This window comes from Diabrotica virgifera, chromosome 6, assembly GCF_917563875.1.
Source record: "Diabrotica virgifera virgifera chromosome 6, PGI_DIABVI_V3a".
Classification (NCBI taxonomy): domain Eukaryota; kingdom Metazoa; phylum Arthropoda; class Insecta; order Coleoptera; family Chrysomelidae; genus Diabrotica; species Diabrotica virgifera.
Window position 1 is genome coordinate 43,194,930 of NC_065448.1, and position 23,828 is coordinate 43,218,757.

At 32.1% G+C, this 23,828-nt stretch overlaps 1 protein-coding gene across 3 annotated transcripts in view; it reads right to left on the bottom strand.

Annotated features, from left to right (window-relative positions):
• Positions 1 to 1,360: 1,360 nt before the first annotated feature.
• Positions 1,361 to 23,828, bottom strand: part of LOC114324527 (splicing factor 3B subunit 3) — a 35,432-nt gene continuing 12,964 nt past the window's right edge. For 2 of the 3 annotated variants that reach the window (XR_003651552.2, XR_007698499.1), the window contains exons 5-6: positions 15,015 to 15,166; positions 13,253 to 13,291 (exon numbers count right to left, since the gene is read on the bottom strand). Coding sequence is in view for 1 of the 3 variants with exons in the window: in XM_028272387.2 (XP_028128188.1) it covers positions 1,444 to 1,584; positions 3,304 to 3,720; positions 4,221 to 4,364; positions 7,131 to 7,400; positions 7,652 to 8,008; positions 9,386 to 9,599; positions 9,817 to 10,223; positions 13,139 to 13,291; positions 15,015 to 15,166 (2,255 nt within the window). In the remaining 2 variants the exon portion in view is untranslated. Of the gene's footprint in view, positions 1,585 to 3,303; positions 3,721 to 4,220; positions 4,365 to 7,130; positions 7,401 to 7,651; positions 8,009 to 9,385; positions 9,600 to 9,816; positions 10,224 to 13,138; positions 13,292 to 15,014; positions 15,167 to 23,828 lie in introns of those variants that run through there. The other variant, XM_028272387.2, reaches the window with a different exon arrangement.

Here is a 23,828-nt window from a genome sequence, read left to right on the forward strand (position 1 = left end):
AAATGAAGAGAAGAAGTTTGAAAACCTTGTATCTCACGATTTACAACTGTTAGAAAAAATCCAAATACACTAGACTATTTTCTACAGCCGAAAAAAGAAACCACGTATATGCTCTCTTGATTTAGTGTGAATACCACGTATATTTATAACCAAAACTTTGGTACTTACTTTGGAGTATTTGTTTGAGAGAATCGACTTGGAGAAATGTTTTTTGTAAACAGTGAAAGGTAGTCCTGCATACAGAAGCATTTTATGAACCTTAAATCAAAAGATTTGTACTGTATCAACCTAGTATTTGAAGGTGTGCAATAAGCTATGAAAAATGAAAACCTCGTAAATAATAATAAACACAACCTCATTTAAGATGAAAAACACGTATATCAAGATATACGAGGTTATCATAGTTACTTGGCCAAAGGCTCTATATACTGCAAGGATATTTACGTGTTTTTCATAGTTAATATTTGTATTTACAATTTAATAGCAACATTTAACACTTTTAGCTCTAGGCCAATATCAGATATTTGTCTCAATATGCCCGAATTAAAATTATGTAACGGTAATTTTTGTTTTTAGGTTATATTATGCAGAAAATCAGTTTTTTGCCTCTCCTGTAAAATTGTAATTTAATGAGATACGAGGTTTTCACACTAAGCCATCGATATATGCTTTCTCAAGATCAATGAATACCATAAAAGCGTTTGTTTCTTTACTCCTGTATTTTTCCATCAACTGCCTTATAATGAAAATTGCGTCTGTTGTTGATCTGCCCTGCATAAAGCCAAATTGATTCTCTGATATATCGATCTCTTCACGTATCCGTCTATCAATTACTCTCTCCCATATTTTCATGGTGTGGCTAAGCAGTTTTATAGCCCTGTAGTTTGTACATTGTTGTATGTCTCCCTTGATTTTGTAGACAGGTACTAGTATACATACTGCCTCTCCATTCGTCTGGCATTTGTCCAACTTCCATAATTCTATTAAATAAACCTGCTAGCCACCTTGTTCCTGTCTCTCCCAATGCTTTCCATACTTCCCCAGGAATATCATCTGGTCCTACCGCTTTTCCTTTCTTTATTTTTTGAAGCGCTTGAGCCACTTCCTCGTTTGTTATTTTGGTGACCATTGCTGCTACTGTCTCCGTTGGCTCCACAGGCTGTCTGTCAAATTCTTCATTTAATAAGCTGTCAAAGTACTTTCTCCATCTCTTTTTGACATCCTTTTGACAAGAAATCTATATTATTATCTACACTAATTTTGTCAGTCAATTCAAGACCATTGAAAGGACACTTTCAACCATGTAACATGAACCACCACATATTTAGGAATGATTGAGGAAGAGAAAGTAAAAATTGAATAAAAAAAATCACTATTTATATATACAAAATTACATTAAATAAAAAAATCACATTCACAAGTACATAACTTAAAAACTACATTCTAGAACGCGTAACGTGTTCTAATATCTTCTAGCTTCTTAGATACCTCAGCTGGGGTTCTATCCAATTCTGAAGCTACGAACTTTTGTTTTGTAGGTTCCATAGAGTTATACTGTTCACACATGTCTCCGTCTATGACGTTCTGTAACAAAAATAAGTAACATGAATGCATATGAAGTTTAAGGCTACCGGAAACATTGTATAGAAAATAATTTCAGTAAAAAAAATTATAATCATTGCTGTCATAAGTCTAGCATGTGAAAGAATGTTTCATCATTTTAAATATATCCATGGTAATATTACTCATCAATATTTAATAACCTTTTAACACTAGAAACTTTTAACATAAAATTCAGAATGAGAGTTTTTTTGTATCAACGAAGAATTGTTACAAAAGGAAGCAACCGAATGGACACCCAAACAAACATTAATCAACATTTATACAGATAGCCAAAAGGCTACAAAAAAGGAAAAGCATCAGAAAGAAAATACAAAGAAAAAAATATAGCAGTAAATAAAACAAGCCAGGAAATATAAAATAAATTACGTAAATGGTATGGTAAAAACGTTAGAAAGAGATGCACAAGAAAACGACTTAGAGCACAATATATCATCATAATGAAAGACGACAGGGCAAATACTAAAAAGTAGCGAACAAATAAACAAGGAAATATAATTAAAGCAGAACATGAAATAAAACAAAGATGGAAAGAACATTTTGAAGAAAATGAAATATAGGAGTTAAACATTAGCACAGATGAAATTACGAAAAGAAATACAAAACACACTGAAACAACTAAAAAATGACGAAGCCGCTGGAAGTGACAACCTAATGATAGATTTAATAAAGGCTGACGCAAACGAATATGTAGAAATGTTACACAAACTCTAAGATATGGGTCAACGAGGATGTATCAAAGGAATGGAATGGGGGGTCTAAACATCAAGATACCAAAAAAAGATGATCTAAGTAGATGCGAGAATTGGCAAGCAATAATATTGCTGATCGTCACATCAAAAATAATGTCCAAGATCATACTGAACAGACTGAAGCCACTGAACAGATAAAACAAGAAACTAAGAAGCCACCAAACAGGCTTTCACGTTAAACACACCATATCGACCACATTCGTACTAGTTGCAAGGCTTGGATCGCGGACGACATTCGTTTCCTACCTGAACATAGCAATCATATTATGCAGAAGATCGACAAGCTTGCAAAATACTCCTCAAGTAATAGCAAAAATGTAATAGGCCTCAAGATAAATAAAGAAAAAACAACAGCCAAGAAACTAAAATTAAAATAAATAGAGGAAGTAGTAACTTTGCATATTTGGGATGAATCATGAAAAAAAAGGCAGTAGTAGTTCAGTTGTAGAAAAAAGAATAGTAAAGGCAGAACATGCATATAACTCCTTAAAGACAATCTTAAAACATATGAGATATCTCAAAATTTACCAAAATCAAAACATTTGAAAGATGTATAACGAGTATATTCTTGTATGGCGCAGAATCTTGGGAGACAAAAAGAAACAACTACTACAATGCAGAAGGAGACAACAACAAGAGAAAAATAACAGTCACAATAAAATGAGAAGGAAATGGATTGGACATACAGTAACGAAAGACCAAAATAATGAAACCAGACAGGCACTCGAATACCAACCAGATGGAGGAAGAAGGAAGACTAGATAATAGCTAGAGAAGAACTGTAAAGTAACAAGATATGAAACAATTGGTCGAGATGAAGAGAGGTGAAACAGAGCGAGAACTAGGAATGGGAAAGACTCATAAAGTGTCTCGAACGAAAGTCAATAATTATAAATATTTTCATATGCAAATAATGATACAGAGAACTTACCTTGACAGGGAAGTAGTAACTCCTAAAGGATAGGTGATCTCTTCCGCATAATGGTGGATTCTCGCTCCTCATATGCATTTCCAAATGTTGGAAAAACTCGTGATCTTCATGAGAAGTGAATGGGACTAACGCTCCTACAGTTCCAGACAAAGTAGTATAAATTAATGACTCGTGTCCTCCAGGTATAAGTGTAGCTTTCTGCAACCAAGTAACAGTCTCCCCAATGTGGAAAGCTGTAATTGTATCTGCCTTTTGGGACGCCCCATTCAGAAGACCCCTATCCCAAAGAGCTTTGTGTCCTGTAGGATCTTCCTCGACATCGTCGCTTACATTTGAAGGCAAGCGAAGAATTGCAATGTTACCAAACTTATCTGCGGTGGCAATAGTATCATAATCCAAAACTGAAGTACATGTAATCTGAAAATTAAATAAATAATAGTATATTACCTGCAGCTAAGACCATATCAGGGTTAAAAAAGGAAATAAATTCAGTAAATATTTTAGCTAAAATCATTTTCTTCATAAGTCTAGCATGTGAAACAATATTATCATCATAAAATAAACAACAAAATAACTGATTTATGGGTTTTTTTACCAAATATCTAGTTGGATAAACCACAGTTAAGAAGCAAGTAGATTTTTTGCTCCCAGATTAAGTAGTTTCCAAAGTATAGTCTCTTCCACGAACATACAACTGTTTTGGATTATCGTGACAACAAATATTTTAGTGTGCAACGTAAGAAGTACGAAAGTACATTGCTCTAATCATTAATACAATAAATAACAATGTAAAGTGCAATTTACTTTCGTTCTTCACTTTTGGACAGTAAAATATTCGTTATCCAGATAATCCAAAACAGTCATATATTCGTGGAATGGGGTATACATTTATTATATTTTAAAAATATGTTGCTTACCCATCGAGGATGTGTATCATCTGCAAATATTATCAATTGATTTTCTGCTCTCTTATACCGGACCATAAAAACAGATTCTTGAACATCGGAAACGAAAATCCTTTTGCCTATAGCTTGAATATTAACGATGGTGTTCGGGATATGCTGAAACAAAATAATTATGTAAAAAATTTGTAATATTTGAAATACTGATGTATGTTATAGATATTGATATCAGCACTGCAGGATTTCCACATAATATTTAAGAAAATTGTGATTGTCATCATTGAAAATTCTTGAAATTTGTTAATATACATACATGAATTATATTTATATTAATTCTGATAGTGTACTTCTTATATCACTTCTTCTTAGAACTCAAATCAAGAGTTACATATCGATACTCGAACTATAACTACTAAGCTTTATTTTTAAACCAAGAGGAGTAAACTAAAAAGACAGATTCACACCCAAGAAAGTCACTAGAAATATCACCAAATACATCTTCGTTTTGGTTGATCATATCGGCCTTTTACAGTAATCCATAAATATTATATTATACTAATACATCGCTAAAGAGTTCTTAAAACAGATTAATTTTTTTTTGAAAATGCTTTTTTATATAAAAACAGATTAAAAATCTCATAATTAAAGGAATCGGCTGTAGTAAATAAAAAAAAACTCACTGATATAACTTAATTAACCTACAAAATGACAGAAGTGTCAAAATTTTATAAATGTCATTAGTGTCAAAATTTGATAACAGTGGAGTAAACTTGCCTGAGGTTGGACCAATTACAAACAAGCTTTACGGCGCGGGAAATTTGAATTACTCCTCTTGGTTTAAAAACAGACTATAGTAACTAACATTCTGTGAAATTCGTTAAAGTGCAGTGACTTAGATGGGCTGGACACATTGCTAGGATGTCAGATCACGAATAGACTAAGAGATTAACATTTTCAAAACCAGAGGGCACAAGAAGTAGAGGACGACCACGAAGAACATGAATTGATGATGTGGAAGAAGACTTAAAGATTCTAGGGGTCAGAAGATGGAGGGAAGTTGCCAGGAATCGACAGGAGTGGCGACTTCTTTGCGAGCAGGCCAAGATCCACAACAGATTGTCAAGCCACTTCTGATGATGATGAACTAACATTCTAAAAACAGTGCTTTAAAATGCTATAAATAGGTATCTAAATATAACAATGTTTTAAAACCAGCTTAGGTATGTGTAGTCCCTATTTTTTGGACTTATGCAAAAGTTCTACATATTTGTAGGTAACTGAAGATATTTACTAAAGTAGAAGGCACAGTTAGAATGCAGTGTTGGTCTTACGACGCGCAGCGATGCCGCTCATGTCGGCACAGTGGTAGGTGCGTGGTAGTTTGGCGATAGACTGAGAAATCATCGGTCTAGACGTGCCGCTCGGAGCAAACCGGCAACGTGGTCGGCCGTTCTCTCGTAAGAAATACATTGCTCTATGGCTCTATGCTACCTGCACTGCATTCTAACTGTAGCTTTTAGTATAGTAGCAAAACATGAATTCAATACAGATTGCCGCCTCTGCCGATGACATCAGCGTTATATTTCGCAGAACGGAAGAGGCGGCAGGAATAATATTCACAGTTAAAAACGGGGTAAAAGAGACTGGACTAGAAAAATATTCAAAAGATAAAAAAGCTAACACAGACCACAACTAGGAGAAAGAGTTGTACAGTTGAATAAAGAAACTGTAGAAAGTTTCACATATCTGGGAATTGTATTGAGCACAGATGTATCAGAAGGATCAGAAATTCAAAGAAGAATAGTAAAAAAACAAAGCTTATTTTTCACTCTTCACTAGAGATTTTTTATCTTATTTCGTGGGCGTTCTGGGAAAATCCATTAACTCCATTTCAAAAGCTTGGAAGAGTAAGGGCGAACTTACTATGATAATGTCATGGTAAGTTCGCCCTTACTCTTCCAATCTTTTGAAATGGAGTTAGTGGATTTTCCCAGAACGCCCACGATTTATTCTATTAACACAGTTTACAAAACTATTATCAGACCAATAGTATGTTACAGATGTGAGACATGGGTTATGAAGTTATGACAGAAAACACAATAAGATGGAAGTCTTTGAAAGGAAAGTACCAAGGAAGATATTTGGACCTATTAACGAAATGGAGTAAAGAGAACCAGGTATAACCATGATTTCTACTTCTACTACCTGTTCAAAGAGGCACATATCTCAGAATTCATTAAACTTTATTTATGGAACATGACCAAAAGGAAGACCATGGAAAAGGTGGGAGGATGAAGTGGCAGCAGATGTGCTGGTTTTTGTGAGACTAAGGCTCCATTTGAGCTGTAGTGCCATTGGAGAAATAAAGAAAGTGAGAGCACAAAAAAAGTTGCACATATTTAGATGGTGTATGTATTGAAAGATTAATAATTTGGACAATGAATGTTTTTACTAACACAAAAACAAACTGAATGAAAATGGGATTGATTTAAAGACAAAATAGATGAATTTTAGTAAGCAGAATATTTCATTAAGCTTTTATAACCCTCTGAAACTCTAAAGTGGCCAGTTTTTCTGGTGTTCTCGATGAGTAATATTATGAGTATTATTGGAGAGTGTGTTAAAATAAGGTCATTTTCAATTTTTGAATGTTCACTGGAAGGAAGGGCATTTTCAAAATATCCCACACATACTCATACAGTTTATCGAATTCTTGGTTTGCAGTAGCCTGTTATAAAAAACACTTAGAAATTAAACCTTATCCTTAATTTTCTCAACGAAATTCTGTATTCATGAGGTGTGAACATTTATACCAAAATAAATTAATCATAAAAAAATATGAACACTGTCTTTAAATCTGTCAAAATAAATTGAGATGTGCAATAATTTTGAAGTCAAGAAATTTATTTGCTTTATTGTACTTACTTTGTTTTCACATTTTCTCAACAATTTCTTTTTTCCCAAATCATATAATCTCAACATCTTTCCGACACCAACCAACAACCTTCCATTATAACCACAAAGAGCATTTGGAACCTCATCGACTAGTGTCCTATGTATCAATTCAAACTCTTTTCCTGAAGGATCCACCTTGTATGTGTCCAAATATCCCATATTACACTGTCTTGGTATTAATTGAAGGTCTTTGGCAATACCAAGAATCAGGAACCACTGATGTTCAGGCTGACCATGGAACTAGAAAAAAAAATTTTTAGAAGAGATTCTATATATCACAAGATTTTTTTAATTTTAGCAAATATGCAATTATTCATCTTATCGTTTCAGTCACTCACAGGAACAAACAATTCAAAACCAAGGTCTATAAACTATAACCTTTTACAAAATACATTCCTTCACAACATTTAGATCAGCATACTACGATTTCTTCAAATTAATATTGTATAACTGCTACTAATTTATGACTAAACAAAACAAATGTATCTTACCTTTAGCAACGCTAAAGACATTGCAGCTTCGTTCTGTTCTAATCTGATCAAATTGTAAGTGGTACCCTGAACAGGATCCATAACCCGTAAGGTTGATGCCCACATACCATGGCCAGCTTTAGGTGCTGAGAATATACTTTCTGGTAGATCTTCATTTAAAAACGCTTCAGCCATTTCTTTGGCAAGCTCTTGCTCATCTTCACCTGCAGCTTCTCTCATTTCTTCGGCCATCTGTAAACGGCGTTGTTTCTTTGTTTCTTCAGTGTAAGCGTTGTGTTCAGTTTCTAGGATCATTAAGTTACTGGATTCTGGATGGATTAGAAACTTTCTAGGAGTGTACTCCAAAGGAAATGATACCTAAAATTTAATATATAAATTTATACTATCCATAATATTGTTGAATTCTATTAGTATTGATATTATCTACTCATATTACTGATACTACTAGAACAGAATACAGTGATGAGCACGCTAATAACCGGAAAAATAATGGAAATGGCAGAAAACATAATAGTGTTTCCCACCTTTAGACTTATCAGAGTCAACCTGTCACAGGAGAATCTTATAAAATTCTATAAATTTTCTATTATAGAATTATATAAAATTCTCCTGTCACAGTGGCAGTTGTCAAACTCCTCCAATATGTCTAACGGTGGGAAACTGTCAATATAATGTAAGTTTATAGGTTTCTATTGATAATTTCGCACCACCACTAGTTTCATCTCTTTTTATTTCGCAATATATTATGTTTTCTATTGCGTTATTTTGCCGGTTATTAACACACTTATCACTGTAGACAGACTATGACAGATAATTTAATCAATTTAGAAAGTCTTCTATACATTATAATATTCCTTAGATATACTTCTAAATAGAGGGTTATTCTCATGTGATCCTGCTAGAAAGTGGGAAATTTAGTTATGAATACTGCCATTCTTTCTGTTTCTACCACTACCTGATGAGACTCAGTATAGACAAAAACGTGTAGTGCGAATGAAGAACATACTTTTAAAGATAGTGCATAACGGGACGAAGATTTGATCACAAAAGAATAGCTGAGTGTTAACATATACAAATATACTCAACACACACACTACACATGACACTATTAGGTACCTAACTGTTCAAATTTACCGTACCTACCATGCCAATGGCCATTAGTTGTCGAGGCATTAGCTAAATAAAAAAAAATATATATACAAATATAGTAGTGTAATTTCACAAAAGAACTGGAATCATGAAAAGTAATGAACAGGAACAAAGACAAATTAAATATTCTAAAGTAACTTTCATAATATTACTAATGCACAAAACATGTGATTAAAAACATATTTATATTCTACTGTATATGAAGAGGACAATAACTAATGAAAAAGCTAGAGGCATTCAAAATGTGGTTGTACCAACTTATCTTCAAAATATCCTGGACGATCCACATCACCAACATAGAGGTATTGCACCCAATGGGAAAACAAAATGAAATCTCTTTCACAATAATTAAAAAACAGAAACTTGAATACCTTGGTCATATTATGAGACATGATGATAAATATCATATACTGCAACTGATAATACAGGGTAAAATAGAAGCAAGCACTCATGGCTTAAAAAAAAACAATAGTTTGGACTAACATCGATCTAATTATTCAGAAACGCAGCATAGCCAACATCCGCAACAGACAAGGCACATGAAGAAGTTAATACATTATACATATTAAATCATTAATAACTTGCCTGATTAAAAACTGCACCCAATTTTTCCAATGCTAAAATCCTCAAAGTGTTTGTAGAAATGGCGACGATACCTTCCGGGCACTGTTCTGAACTGAATCCCGAGGCATATTCTAAACTTTCATATGATAATGGTGTGAGATAAAAGCGATTTTGGTAGTAGTAACTTAACCAAGATCTACTGCTCATAGCTAATACTGCTTCAGACTGCTGCATTCTACAATAAATGAAATTTATCAAAATCATGGCATAATTGATATTAAAATATGATTACAAATAATATGTCAGTCTAGTGAGTTATAATCACTTTAATTCAGGTGAAACACGGACTAGAATTTCATCACGTTAAAAAGATCTTGCTTTATAATTTATATGAATAAAATGTTAATATGCACATTATGCTAAAATGTTAATGTGTACACTATTTCTCTTACCTTATTCTAAATAGTTTCACAGGTCTAGAACCCAAATATCTAGTCCTAGTGTCAGTAAGATCTCCAGTAACTGGATCCAACACAGTTCTCAACAAAGTACCATTTTGTAAGCCAATATTCAAATAAAGGGTGCTAGTGGTACTTGCTGCAGCTGCATTATCCGGATCTCTCTCAGTACAACCCATTTCTACTATACAAAGTGATTCAGCACATACTGGTAGCGGTTGCATTGCTCTAGGAGCCAAGCGATCACTGGGGTCCAAGGAAATTATTCTGACAGTTCCGTCAGCAAGGCCTACAGCTAAAAACCAAGATCTTTGTTCACCTGGTGGTACATTTGCTAGAGCCATGCACAGGACATCAGAATTCATACGCTTCCGTTCTTTGAACTCATCCAATTGACCAGTCTACAAATAAAAAAAATACTGTAAACACTGCCAAAATCCAATAAAAATTAAGAATGATAAATCTAATATGAGTACTAGCACATTAAGTATAATTAGCAAATGAAATTAATTAAATGTTCTTATATCTTAATAAAAAATGGACCAAAAATGAAAAAAAAATACTACAGCAGGCAAAATACCGATGAAAATGATTTTCAGATATTTTAAACATAAATAGATGTTGCAATAGTATTGAGACAAAACATTGAGGTTTAGATGTTATAATCCCTTTAACGAAGTTATAATGAAATACATGTTTTAAATACACAGTTTATTATGATCACATCAGAATTTGTTTTCCAAATTTTCTCCATAAAGATTGATACACTTTTGAATGTGTTAAATAAGTATTTCGTAAAAATTTGTCAAATGCAATATCAGAATCTAAGAAAATAAAAGAATTTGTTTTGACCCAGAAATTCAATGATTTAGAGCTAAGTAAAAACAACACAATTTTTAAATACTTCAAATGGCACAAAAATTATCAATAATAATTACAAGAGAGCTCTAAAATTATCGATTTTTATCCCGAGTGCCACTTTTGACAATTTTATGTCAAAGTGTCACAAGGGCAAAACAAATCAGTAATTTTTAAGAGCTCGAGTGTAATTCGATAAGATTATTTCGTGAATAAAACATTTTTTTTAATATCATTTTAACTAATATTTTATTGATATATTCGCCTGAATATTTGCTAAACCTGTTCATGGTGTTCTCTTTGACAAGTTGTAAAACATTAATTTTCATTAATGTCACTGAATGTTCATTTTTGCATAGCAACGAAGGGTATCTGACGTAATACTTGATGACTGGAAATTATCGAAAAAAATTCTAACATTAATATCACAAGACAGTGAGAATAAATTGACAATGCGACAATTTTCGAAAGTTTCCTGGCAATAGACAAGAGAGCCCTGGAAGGCTCAAGTGACTATTGCTGATTGGAAACAAATTTAAGGAACAAAAATTGGAGCATTACCGTGTGATATTCGACCGATTATTTTTTTAATTAATTATTCTAATTGGGAAATAAGCCACAATTAAACTTGAAAAAAAAAATTATTAACATTTAGACTTCCACATCGGACGTGGAAGTTAACGAAGTCTAATGTGGAAGTCAAAACGTATCAAAACGGAAACAATCAAAAATTATTTTTTAAGTTAAATTTTGGCTTATTTCCCAATTAGAATAGTTAATTACAAAAATGCCACAAAGAAATAGCTTCAGAACAATATTAAGAAACGAAACCGGTATCGGCCTATGCCTATAGCATGATTCAAAATTTTAGGAGATTGGAAACCTTGTATGAGAAACTAACTCACTGTCAAAATTCAATCAAATTTTTAAGACTATGTAGAGATAACAACCTAATACCAAAGGGCTTGAGGTTACGGCCAGCATACTCAAGCAGAAGACTACAAAATATACTACAGAGCCAGTTTGTCAATGATCCGGGAAAGGTTACAATTTCACAGGTCAAATTTATTTTTTATTGAACAAGACAGGTATTTTGACAACGACCTCTGATGTGGAAGTCGAAATGTTAATTCCGATTATTTTTTAATACTTACTTATAAAATTCAAGTCTTTGTATAAAAACATTCAGTGACATTGATCCCAATGTGACACACATTTTTCAACTTGTCAAAGTGAACAGCACAGTTTAGCGAATATTTAGACATAGATATTAATAAAATATTAGTTAACTTGAGAGCTTAAAATTGTTGATTTGTGTTCTCCTCATGACAACTTGACATTAAATGCAGAACTAAAAGTTTATTATGGATATTTTCTTAAAAGTGACAGTTGTCAAAAGTAGGAAACTGGTTGCAATTAAACAGAAAAAATCTACCTAAAACTTATCCCCACTGTAATAATTTAGATAGAAAATTACCGCTATAATAATTGGACCGCGTTATGTAATAACGGATTAACCGCCAAAAGTCCAAAATCGAGATATTAGTGCCATTTTGCAGCTAGGGTGCAAATCTATGTATAAAAATATTAAAAAAATTTTAAAAAAACCTTTTTTTAAATGCCTGTATTAAGCGACATTTTTTATTTTATTAAAAAAAATCTCACACTAGGATTTGTAATATCGAACTAAACGCCAATAAGGGTACATAATCCATTGTCATAAACAAAAATCCGCATCTTTGTAAGTGTAATAACGAATCAAGCACCACGAATAGTCGGTTAATTCTTTATTACAAAACATAACATATTTACTAACGTTTAAGATATCGAATTAAAAGACATCCTTTGTCAGGTAACATCAGATTAAGCGCCTAATATGTCTCTTAATCCGGTATTCGGATCTTAACTCATGCATATCTTAAAAAATCATTAACGAATTAAGCGACATTTGATCGAATAACTTTTAAAATATAAATTATTTTAAAAAAAACACATGTAAAAGTCTATTTACATTTGCATTAATATATTAAATATGAAACATGTCAGTACTATATTTTAGAAATAGTACCAAAAACAAATTTAAAATCTTTAAACCGATTTATCTCAAAACTACATTTTGGCGCTTAATCCGCTATTACATAACGCGGTCCAATTATCTGATTGGACAGAATTAAACATGTGATGAAAAATCTTACTACACAACTGGAAGTTAAAATCATTAAAAAATAATCGCTGTGATTTTTATTCTTGTAGCTTTCTATTGGTCCAAATCTCTATGAATGAAATAATCTGTTCAATCTTGATTCACTCCAATGTACCACAGAAATACAGCGGAGGCGACAAGACTAATTTGATCTAGCATAGTTTTTTGTCCACCTATTAATTTAAGTTTAAGGGGTGGAGGTTTGGCTATGCTTTTATTTTAAAAACATACTTTAAAAAATGGAAACAGACTTACATGGTCCATCTCAAAGTAGACTAATTCTCCTCCTGACAAGGCAATAACTACTTGTCTTTGATTAACGGCACATTTTACGATGCTCTTTTTACCAGCTTTCCATTCATTTACACGTTTGTCTGCACAAATATGCCTAATTCCATCGGGATATACCTGAAATCAAAAATAATCTTCATTGAGACAGTGTTTTACATATACATAATTCAAATGCTATAAAGAAATTAATATTTGAAAGGTTGGGTGAAAATCGCGAGATAACTTGCTTTATTTAGTACATATTTCATCACGTGTATGTTTTAATGGAGTTGCAGTTCTCAATGTTGATAAAATGATTTATTTTAACAAATAGTTTTGTTGGTTTCGTGGTTTCTTTCTGTGCTGTCACTAATATTTCAGGCTAAAAATGGCAAACACTGGCAAATTGGGACTTTGGGTTTATAAATTAACTGATGAAAAGAAGAAATAGTAGACCCAGAAATAACAAAAACTAGTATGACTAAAGCAACTAATGAACTGAAGGCTCAATACAGAAACATGAATTACAAATAAACAAAATGAGAACAAAATATATGGAAATTTGCAAAAAATAAGGACGAGGGATACCTCTTCGTTCACAGTTGACAATCAACTTCAAATTTTAAAAAGTAACAAGATTCAAATACCTGGGGGTGACCATGGAAACAACTGGAAAAGAAATAATTGTAAACACCAAGCTTTCAGAAGTAAACGATGCTTAAAAACAGAAAACTACAACATCAAGACATCAGCAATAAACAAAAAACAAGGAAACTTAAGACTTGAAAGGAAAATGAGGAGAATCCTAGGACCTGATATCACCCCATACAGGGAAAGAAGATTAATATAGACAGAAAGAAAAATAATTGGGAAAGGGAAATATAGTGAGTAATTAAATCACCATGGTTGGAATGGATAAACTCCATTATCATATCGTAGAATACTGGCAAAATGAGATCACCAAAAACGTTGAATTAAGAAGCCAAGAGACAGAACAAGATAGTCATCTCACTCCCGAATTTCTTTAAATCCTCTGAATCAGAAGAAGAAAGTAAGAATATTCCTGATGTTCCTATTATTCAAGCAATACCAAGTCATTATCAGATGATGCTCAAGCACTTCATGACCCTTGGCCTGCCTCAAAACATCAGCGTTAATTTTCTCAATCCCTCCACTCTAATCTCTCTCAAATCTTTCAGACATCCGAGTTTATGTCATCCTCTTCTTCCAACTTATGTTGTTATTTCTTTTACGGAAAATCCTATTCTGACAGAAAATAATGTTCGATCTTGATTCACTCCAGTGTACCACAAAAATACAACGGAGGCGACAAGACAGATTTAATATGTTGCATAGTTTAGACCACTAATAAATGGAAAATAATCAGCAGAATGAGTAACCATGCAATATAACAAATATATTATACAGGGTGTTTATAAAATTTATTTAGTGTTTATAAAAAAGAACTTTTTATAATACCACGTTTGTATTATTTATAGGACACAATATAAAATTATAAACTATTTTGTTGTTTCAATTATTCCTATGCTATGAAAGAATTTTGTAATCGATTTTAAACTTATAAATCAAAGAAAATGTAAAAAATGGTAAAAAATTAATGAAACATGTTTCGAAACAATAATTGTGTACCCCAAAATAAGTTGGTAAAAACCACTTCCTCGATAAACTAAAAGATTTTAACCGATCTTTTTAAAAAATAAAAAAATACTAAATTAAAATACTTCAAAAAAAACTTTGGCAGATAAATTAACATAGCTAAAGGAGAGGACTTTTTATAATGCTGCATTTTTTTGTATATTGTGAAAACATTGCCAATTTAATATATTATCAATTTCCTTACTTGTACTAGAGCATCGTCACTTAATGCAGAACAGCATAGGGTTGGTGCAGTACCCAGAAAACCACTGTCTGTAACTTCTTCCACCGTTTCACCAATAGATAATACCAATGTGGCATTAACGAAAGAAACAATGATATAGGCATCAAAGTCATCTGTAACAATCAAAATATTCTTCTAAATTCGAATAGAATATTATTAATAAGTTGCCTTTAATTCACAGATTCAGTTTAGTAAGTTATAATCACTAGAAAACTCAGGTGAAACACGGACTAAAATTTCATCATGTATGGTAAATGTCACATTTGATGAAACTACTTTTGTAAACACATTTCTCACAGAATTATAGTAGTTTCTACAAGTTTGTCTAATAACAATATATTGACAACCAATGCAATGGAGTATCAATCTCCATTGATAACCAATGCAATGGAGATTTATTTGATACAGTACACCAAATATAGCTGAAAGTGTAAAACAATGAAGTGAGAACGGTAGGTATTAACTGGACAGTTAGTGCGATGTCTGTCGTATGATGAATGCGCATCATGGGCGTGGTTCTTTTCACACTTTCAGCTATGTTTGGTGGGCTGTAGTACAACAATTTTTTTGTTGTATACTTTATATTTACAGTCGAACCCGAATAGCCTTCGTGCCAACCAAAAGTATTCCTATAACCGGGATATTCTAATAACCGATCATTGGTGACTAGTAGAAACGTTTTGGGACCTCAAATTTTATTCCATAAATCGGGATATTCCTATAACCGCTATTGTAATAAGCGGGTTCGACTGTATAACATGTTTGTGGAAAAGCATCCAATATTTTTAGATGTAATGTATAGATTTCGTAATTGACATGGTTTACCACATACATTCACCTAAATGCAAGAGTGGCTTAACTCAAAATCTGGGCGTAGATTCCGTGCACTGTAGATATCTACATGTCGCTTTCTATCGATATTTGAATATCAAAATATATGAATTTTTAGCTTTAATTGAATTATTTTCTAGTTTTGCTCTAGTTTATCAATTACAGCCTTATTAATAAAAATTGCTTAGTCCGACGTTAGTCTCGGACTACTTAGTCCGAGATTAAGCGAGTACTAACTTCATTTTAAGATTGTCATTATTAACACGGACTAACTAAACCTTCCTTAGTCCTAGTTACAACAAATTTATGTTGGTAACCCTTGCGAAAAAGAAGAGAAATGGAGAGAATTTTGCGAAAAAGAAGAAAATGTAGAGGATTTAACCTCTCTTTCCTCTAAACCGAACAGCTGTTCGGTCGGTGCCATTTCTGCATAAATTTTAGTTAATTTTTGTTGGACTTCGTTCTGAGAAGGTGCTACCTGGTGTTTTATATTTTATATTTATTGTATTATTGTTTTGTATTTCATATTAACTGCTGTACCTTTTGAAAATCGGTATTTGACTTTAAATTTACCTTCTAATTCCTCTAAACTAATGATTTTTTTTATAATTTTGTATATTTTGATGTGACTCACAAGAGGAATATCGTTCCGCTGATTTCTATCCTCATTTAATTCGTCTATTAATTATCTTAAATCATTTATAAAACAATATCTCTCCATTATCAATAATAACATAATAATGTTATTATATATTTATTATACAAGCAAGCAAAAGCAAATAATGCATTTAGCAAGTTTGTAAGGTTATGAATACAAAACGTCAAGTTAGTCTCGGTAAACCTACTATTACCTCGGATTAAATTTTAGTCCGAGACTAGAGAGGGTTTAGCTTAGTCCATCGTTAGTCGCTGTTTATTAATAGGGAAAATGAATGGTATTGACTTACCCGTTGTCCTAGATGAGCGACGGAAAACGACGCGACGCGATACGATGCGACCAGTAATTCACGCGACCTGTGGCTTATGTATCGTCGCTTTCCATCGCTCAATCTAGGACAAACGTGACGATGTCAATTCATTCCTAATCTTAAGTATGGGAAAATATACGGCAGTTTTGCTAGAAAATTCATATTTAATACTTAGCTTTAAAAAATTCCATAAACGAAGAAGAAAGACAACAAATATATATTTGGAGCGAAATAAATTTGGAGAGTTTCATCATTTATATCAACTGTTCAGAGCAGCAGCCAACAAAGTGACCATAGCCATTATGATATCCAACCTCCGCTAGGAGATGGAACTTTAAGATCATTTATATTCGAAATTAATAAATAATCCACGTTCGTTTAAAATGTATTGTGGCTTATTACCATGCACTTTCGATTATATAGACGCTGTTACTGGCTTTAAGGTATGTTAATGAAAAAACACTGGTACTATACATATTAGTTTTTATTTATTTAATAAACTATTGAGTAGCATAATTTGAATTGAAAAAAGCAACTTGTACTTGACACTGACAGTGCGTCGTGTCTGGTCGCGAACAAAACAAATTCGCACTTCGTCGCGTCTTGTCGTAGACTGATTAACCCGAAAACGTAGGCCACACACAAATACAACCATTACTTGATATTTTCGCGTCGCGTTTGTCGCTCAGCTAGGACAACGGGTGAGTCCTCGGACTAAAGTTAGTCGGGCGTTAGTCCGTGTTTATTAATAAGGCTGCTAGAGTATAACCTAGCAAAACTAAAAAATAATGCAATTAAAGCTAAAAATTTAAATATTTTGATATTCAAGCGACATGTAGATATCTACAGTGCACGGAATCTAGGCACTGGTAAGCTTCGATAAGTGATTAAAGTTTGAAAATTTATTTTATTTGTAATATTAAACGGATTGTTATCAAAAATCATTTTTAGTTAAAAAATTCGTGACAACCAAACTTTAGTCACTTGTCTAAACATATCAATTTGTGAGTTGTACCACTCCTACATGCAGACAACAATATTCTATTCATACATTTATGTTAATTGTGAAGTTTTCCTTACTTTTTGTGATAATTGTACAATGTTCCCAAAAAATATTGTTTACTTGCAAGTATGAATATGGAGAAAATTATCAGAGGATGGCTTGTTGAATTTTAGTGCATCAGAGTAATACTGATGAATATGGGCAAAAACTTAACTTAAAAGAATGCTTTAATAGAGATATAGATCACAATGATAATAATTGGTTTTGAGATATGCATGAGTTAGAGACTGTCGAGAACCCACGAAAAGATAAAGACTCTTAGGGCCGGTTGTTCGAACGCTAATCAAAAATGATCATTATCAAATATTTAATTACTGTCAATATCAACTTTGATCGGGTTGCTGAAAACATAATTATTGATTACAATTATGAAATTAGTTAATCAATTATGTTTTCAGCAACCCAACCAAAGTTGACATTGACAGTTGTGACAGTAATTAAATATTTGATAGTGATCATTGTTGATTAGCATTCAAACAACCGGTCCTTAGACTCATTTTACCAATAGGTACAGATCAATAATACTATAATATACACATTACTATAATACATACACATTACAACTAGAAAATAATAGAGACTTTGTCAAGAATTCGTCAATAATTGTCTCATTAACAACATCATTGTTACTATTGATACATTAGGAATGTGAGATCTTATGCAGTATATACAGTGTGTCCAATTAAGTCGGCACCATATGGAAAACTTTTTTATTCTTAGTTTTATAAAAAAAAGTTTTTCTTTATAAAAAGTTGTGCATGGTCTAAAACTTAAAATACAACAATCAGTTATCAATTTTATTAAGCCATATACGAGTATGTCAAAAAATATGAATTTTACTCAAGAGTAAAGAAGCTTTATTTTTCACAATATTGAACATTGTTATAATGAAAAGTTGTTTGGAATTAATAACTATGTTCTAATTTGCAATTTCATCCTTCTAATTAAAAAAAAAAATTGGAATTTTTTTCAAATTATGGAAAACCAGCATTATTTTCAGTTATTTCAATTATGATAATTATTTGTTATTAATTTTACGAAAAAAGTTATTCTTTGTAAAAAGTTCTGCATTGTCAAAAACCTTTAATACAACCATATAATATCAAATTTGATCAATTTTATACGAGGAATATTTCAATAAGAAGGATCTAATTACATATATTTGAACATGATTTTTAGTTCTAAACAACTTTACATAATCACAATTTTCAATATTGTGAAAAATAATGGTATTTATTTAAGTACAGTAGAGGTACAGTAGAGCGTCGATAATCCGAACCCTGGTAATCCGAACGATCGCTAATCCGAACGCAAAAAAAAAATATAAAATTAAAAAATATGATCGCGGACCGAATTTTAGAATTTAATATGACAATATGGGCAAAATATGACTGCGGATTTTTGTTTTGTTTATGCAGAAATACATACAATATATTTGTTTATTATGCAGGTGTTTTATTCCTTGTAACTAAAACGTATGTACATATGTAATGTACTATGTTTATGAGCTTTGTATGTATTTTGAACATATTATGTTCCATAATCCGAACAATTTGATAATCCGAACTACCCTTGTACCAATTAGTTAGGATTATCGACACTCTACTGTACTAGCTAATCCATATTTTTTGATATAACTCATATAAAATTGACAAAATTTGATATAAGATGGTTGCATTTAGGTTTTAGACCATGCAGAATATTTTATAAAGAATAACTGTTTTTCGTAAAATTAATAATAAAAGAGTTATCATAATTGAAATAACTGAAAATAATGTTGATTATCAATAATTTTAAAAAAATTCGAAATGTTTTTTTTAATTAGAAGAACAAAATTGCATATTAGAATATAGTTCTAATTCCAAACAACTTTTCATTATAACAATTTTCAATATTGTGAAAAATAAAGCTACTTTACTCTTGAGTAAGATTCATATTTTCTGACATATCTCGTATTGGGACCGTGCAAGTTCGGCAAAGCGACCTCTATTTCTACGCTCTGTACTTTTATTCGCACTTTCAATTATATTGGCCAATTATATTAGTGCTGGTTGCTGGATAATTGTCAAGGCCATAGTCCAAAAAAATATTAAGAAGAAAAAATAAGATGCAGGTTATGTTATGCAAACGTAAATAATTGTATGTAGTAAATAAAATTAGTTATTAAAATGCAGTACTGCAAGCAAAATACAATGAATTAAATTTACCTTTACACAATAATTGCATATCATATCAATATTGTGGAGCAATATATAATTTTTCTGCTGCAATGACAGAAGGTATGAAATATAAGTCAATTTGACAATTTCAATTGACAATATGAATTATTTAAGATAGTTGCAATATTTCTCCGCGACTCGCGCACGGTCGTTTCTCGTTTCCCTTCCAAGTACTTGCACACCGCGAATACGGCTTAAAAAAATTGATAACTGATGGTTGTATTTTAAGGGCCGATTGTTCAATTGGAGATTATCTTCAGATTAAAAGTAATCTTCAATTAAACTTAATATTGCGTTGTTCAATGCAAGTTTAACACTTAACCATCTGTTAACAAGAGATTATCTTAATCGCTCAAAAACGAAGGATTAACGGTGTTAACTAAAGATTTGTAACCTTACTTTCTGGTTTTAAATTAAATATTTTCAAGAAAATTCCAAATTGGAACAACCATAGTTATTGCACTAGCTAGATATGTATGTATTTTGAATTGTTCTTTCTATAAATTTTCAGTCGTAGATAAGATTTGCAGTAATAATGCAGTAATAATCTATTATAATTTCGTGTCTCTAATAATATATGGCTATTTCTCTTTTATTTTGATGACAGAGATATGACAGAGGACGAATATTTCTTAGCTGTTTTTAATAAAAATTTTTTGACTTCAAAAAAATGTGTTTCTTAAAAAATTTATATTAGTACAAAAATAAATTAGATCTCTCAGTGTATAGGTACTTATGCTTTCTACAAATGTATGCATGATAATTATTAATTATTTATAAATACATATTTCCAGATGTTTCGCTTTTTTTCATTATGTATAAAAATCAGGTAAAAACAAATTGGAAAAACTTTTAATGACATTTTTGTGAAGGAATAGGAATTATTTTTATAAGCTAAAAAATTAGCGTTACTATTTAAACATGTTTACGCAAAGTTAGCAGTTGTACTTTTAATACTTTCTTCCATTTTAAATATGTTTAATAATGTACCCCACCCCCTCATCTATGATAATGTAAATTAAAATCTCTGTCAGTAGTAGTTGACATGTACTAAACACTACATGTCAAAAATCATTAACTTTATAACACAGAACACATTTTTATGTACAATTTTCATGATAAAGTTTTTTCCAAGTCGTTAATTAATAACTGGCAACGTTGTCGCCGCTTCAGTACTCTGGTTTAATAAATCCGAAAGTTAACTAACATTGAACAACTTCTTAAAAAATAATCTTTAGATTAAATTTAATTACGGTTTACTTAATCCATGAGTTAACTACTGATTGAACAACTGGCCCTAAGTTTTAGACCATGCGCAACTTTTTATAAAGAATAATTTTTTATATTACTTATTACAAAACTAAGAATAAAAATGTTTCCCATATGATGCTGACTTAATTGGATACGCTTATATATAATGCTGACTTAATTTACAATAGTAAATGAACATAGAATATAGGATAGATTTGTGCAGTGACAAAATTTTTTATATTCTTAATTTTTGTAGTAAACAAATGTCAGAAATATGATCTGAAATTTTCACAATTTCTACTGGATATAGAAATATACATTCATGGGAACATTAAACGAGGATGTAAGGGAATGAGCAAATAACGCAGTTATTTGAAGGATGCCATGAGGAAGAATAAGAATGAGATTATCCTTTAAAAGATGAGATAACTAAATATCGCATAACAGATTCAACCTAAATTTTTTTGGAAAATAACCTCGGATATGGTGGCACTACTTACCTATTTGAAAATGTCAGAACAAACATTGCTCTTCTACATAACCTAATTTTAGTTGTTTAATTTAGATTTGTGATTAAAATTTAGAATATTCTAGACTAAGCACTAATTTCTTTGAAATATATATATACCCCAATATCCATGAACATCAAAATTGTAAATATAAATCATTTTTCATTTAATAGTGACCAATGCATTAAAAACTAATACTGTATGTTAAATTTCAACATCAAAAGAAAACGGAAGCTTGTCACTCATATACCCAGAAGTGCATGACATCTGATAACTTTTCTATACAGTGATGAGTGCGCTAATAACCAGCAAAATAGCACAAAGGATGGAAAACGTATTAAGTCGTGAGATAAGAAGAAATGAAACTAGTCGAGCTGGAAAATTTAGCGATATTAACCCATTAATGGCCAAAGTATCGAAAACGAAACATTTCTTTAATTATTTTTTTTCTACGATTTTCATATGATGATTATTATATTTTATGTATCAGTCTTTTATATAGATAGTTTATTGACGTGTATGTTATCTTAATGGTCTAAATTAGCTGCTGCACAATTTTTGAAATAATAAATAAAACACTCCAAATTTACTAGTATCTGTCAGTGCCGTTTGAGCTCGCATAATAAATCACAAGATATTTAAAATTCGACCAAACCAGCATTCCTTGTTCAATTAGAGATTGTAGAATAATATTATCCAAACATAATTTGAAATATGACTACTCATAAAATTTTATAACGCCTTAAAGGTAATGTTTCGTTTATGAAACTTTGGCAGGATCAGTGAAGTTATGATCCATATCGGATAGTCTACTAATAGTCCAAGAGATGGAAGCGGATTTTGCTCGTGATAAGTAATATGGACAAACTATACAGGGATATGTTGAATAAGTTGTGTACATCACTTTTTCACACGGGCGGAAACCAGAGCGGGGGCGAGGGTAGTTTTAAGGGGTCAAAGTCGCCGTTTTTATTATTTTTTTTTGTGACGCTCATAATCGGGATAGTGCACCAAACTTTGGGAATAAGTAAGTCATGAAGTAAATAAGTAAAATCTCCAGGGGCGGAACGCTGCGTGGAGGCAGGGGTAAATATAAAAATTATAAGGGTTTTTTGTGACATTCATGATAAAGATAGTGCACCAAAATTTGGGAATAAGCAGACCATAACATAACTAAGTAAAATCTCCAGGGACTGAAACCAGAGCGGGGAAAGAGGGTAGTTATAAGGGGTCAAAATCGCGGTTTTTATTTCTTTTTTGACGCTTTTGATCGAGATAGTGCACCAAAATTTAGGAATAAGTATGTCATGACATAACTAAGAAAAATCTCCAAGGAAAGAACGCTGCGTGGCGGACAAAGGGTTGGGGGCAGGGGTGAATATATAAATTATAAGGGGTTTTTGTGACATTCGTGATCGATATAGGGCACCAAACTTTGGGAATAGGTAGATCGTGACAAAACTAAGTAAACTCTTCAGGGGCGGAACGCTGCGTGGGGGACGAAGGTAGCTATAAGGGGTCAAAGTCTCCTAGATAATTTGGTATCAATTACAGGATCCGAGTAAGAAGTAAAAAGTGGTGGTGGCCCTTGTTTATGAACCTTGTAGATTGCACAGTTGTAAACTCATGGAGAATTTACAACATTGCGAATAACCCTCGAGTCTCCCAATTGCAATTCCGTTCTTCGTTGGTTTTGTCACTGATATTGAACGAAAAAAGATTTACAGTAAAAACAGCTGCTAAAGAAGGTGACTCCGAATCAGACCCAGAGCCAACGCCATCCACATCCGCATGGGGTCGTACTTCTAAAGGAAGTTTGCTTTCTGATATTCATTATACCACATTGGTCATAATATTGTTCGCGAAGAGGAGGGACGTAGACGGCGGTGCAGACTGTGCAAAACTAACTCTGTTTATATGTGCGGAAAATGCAA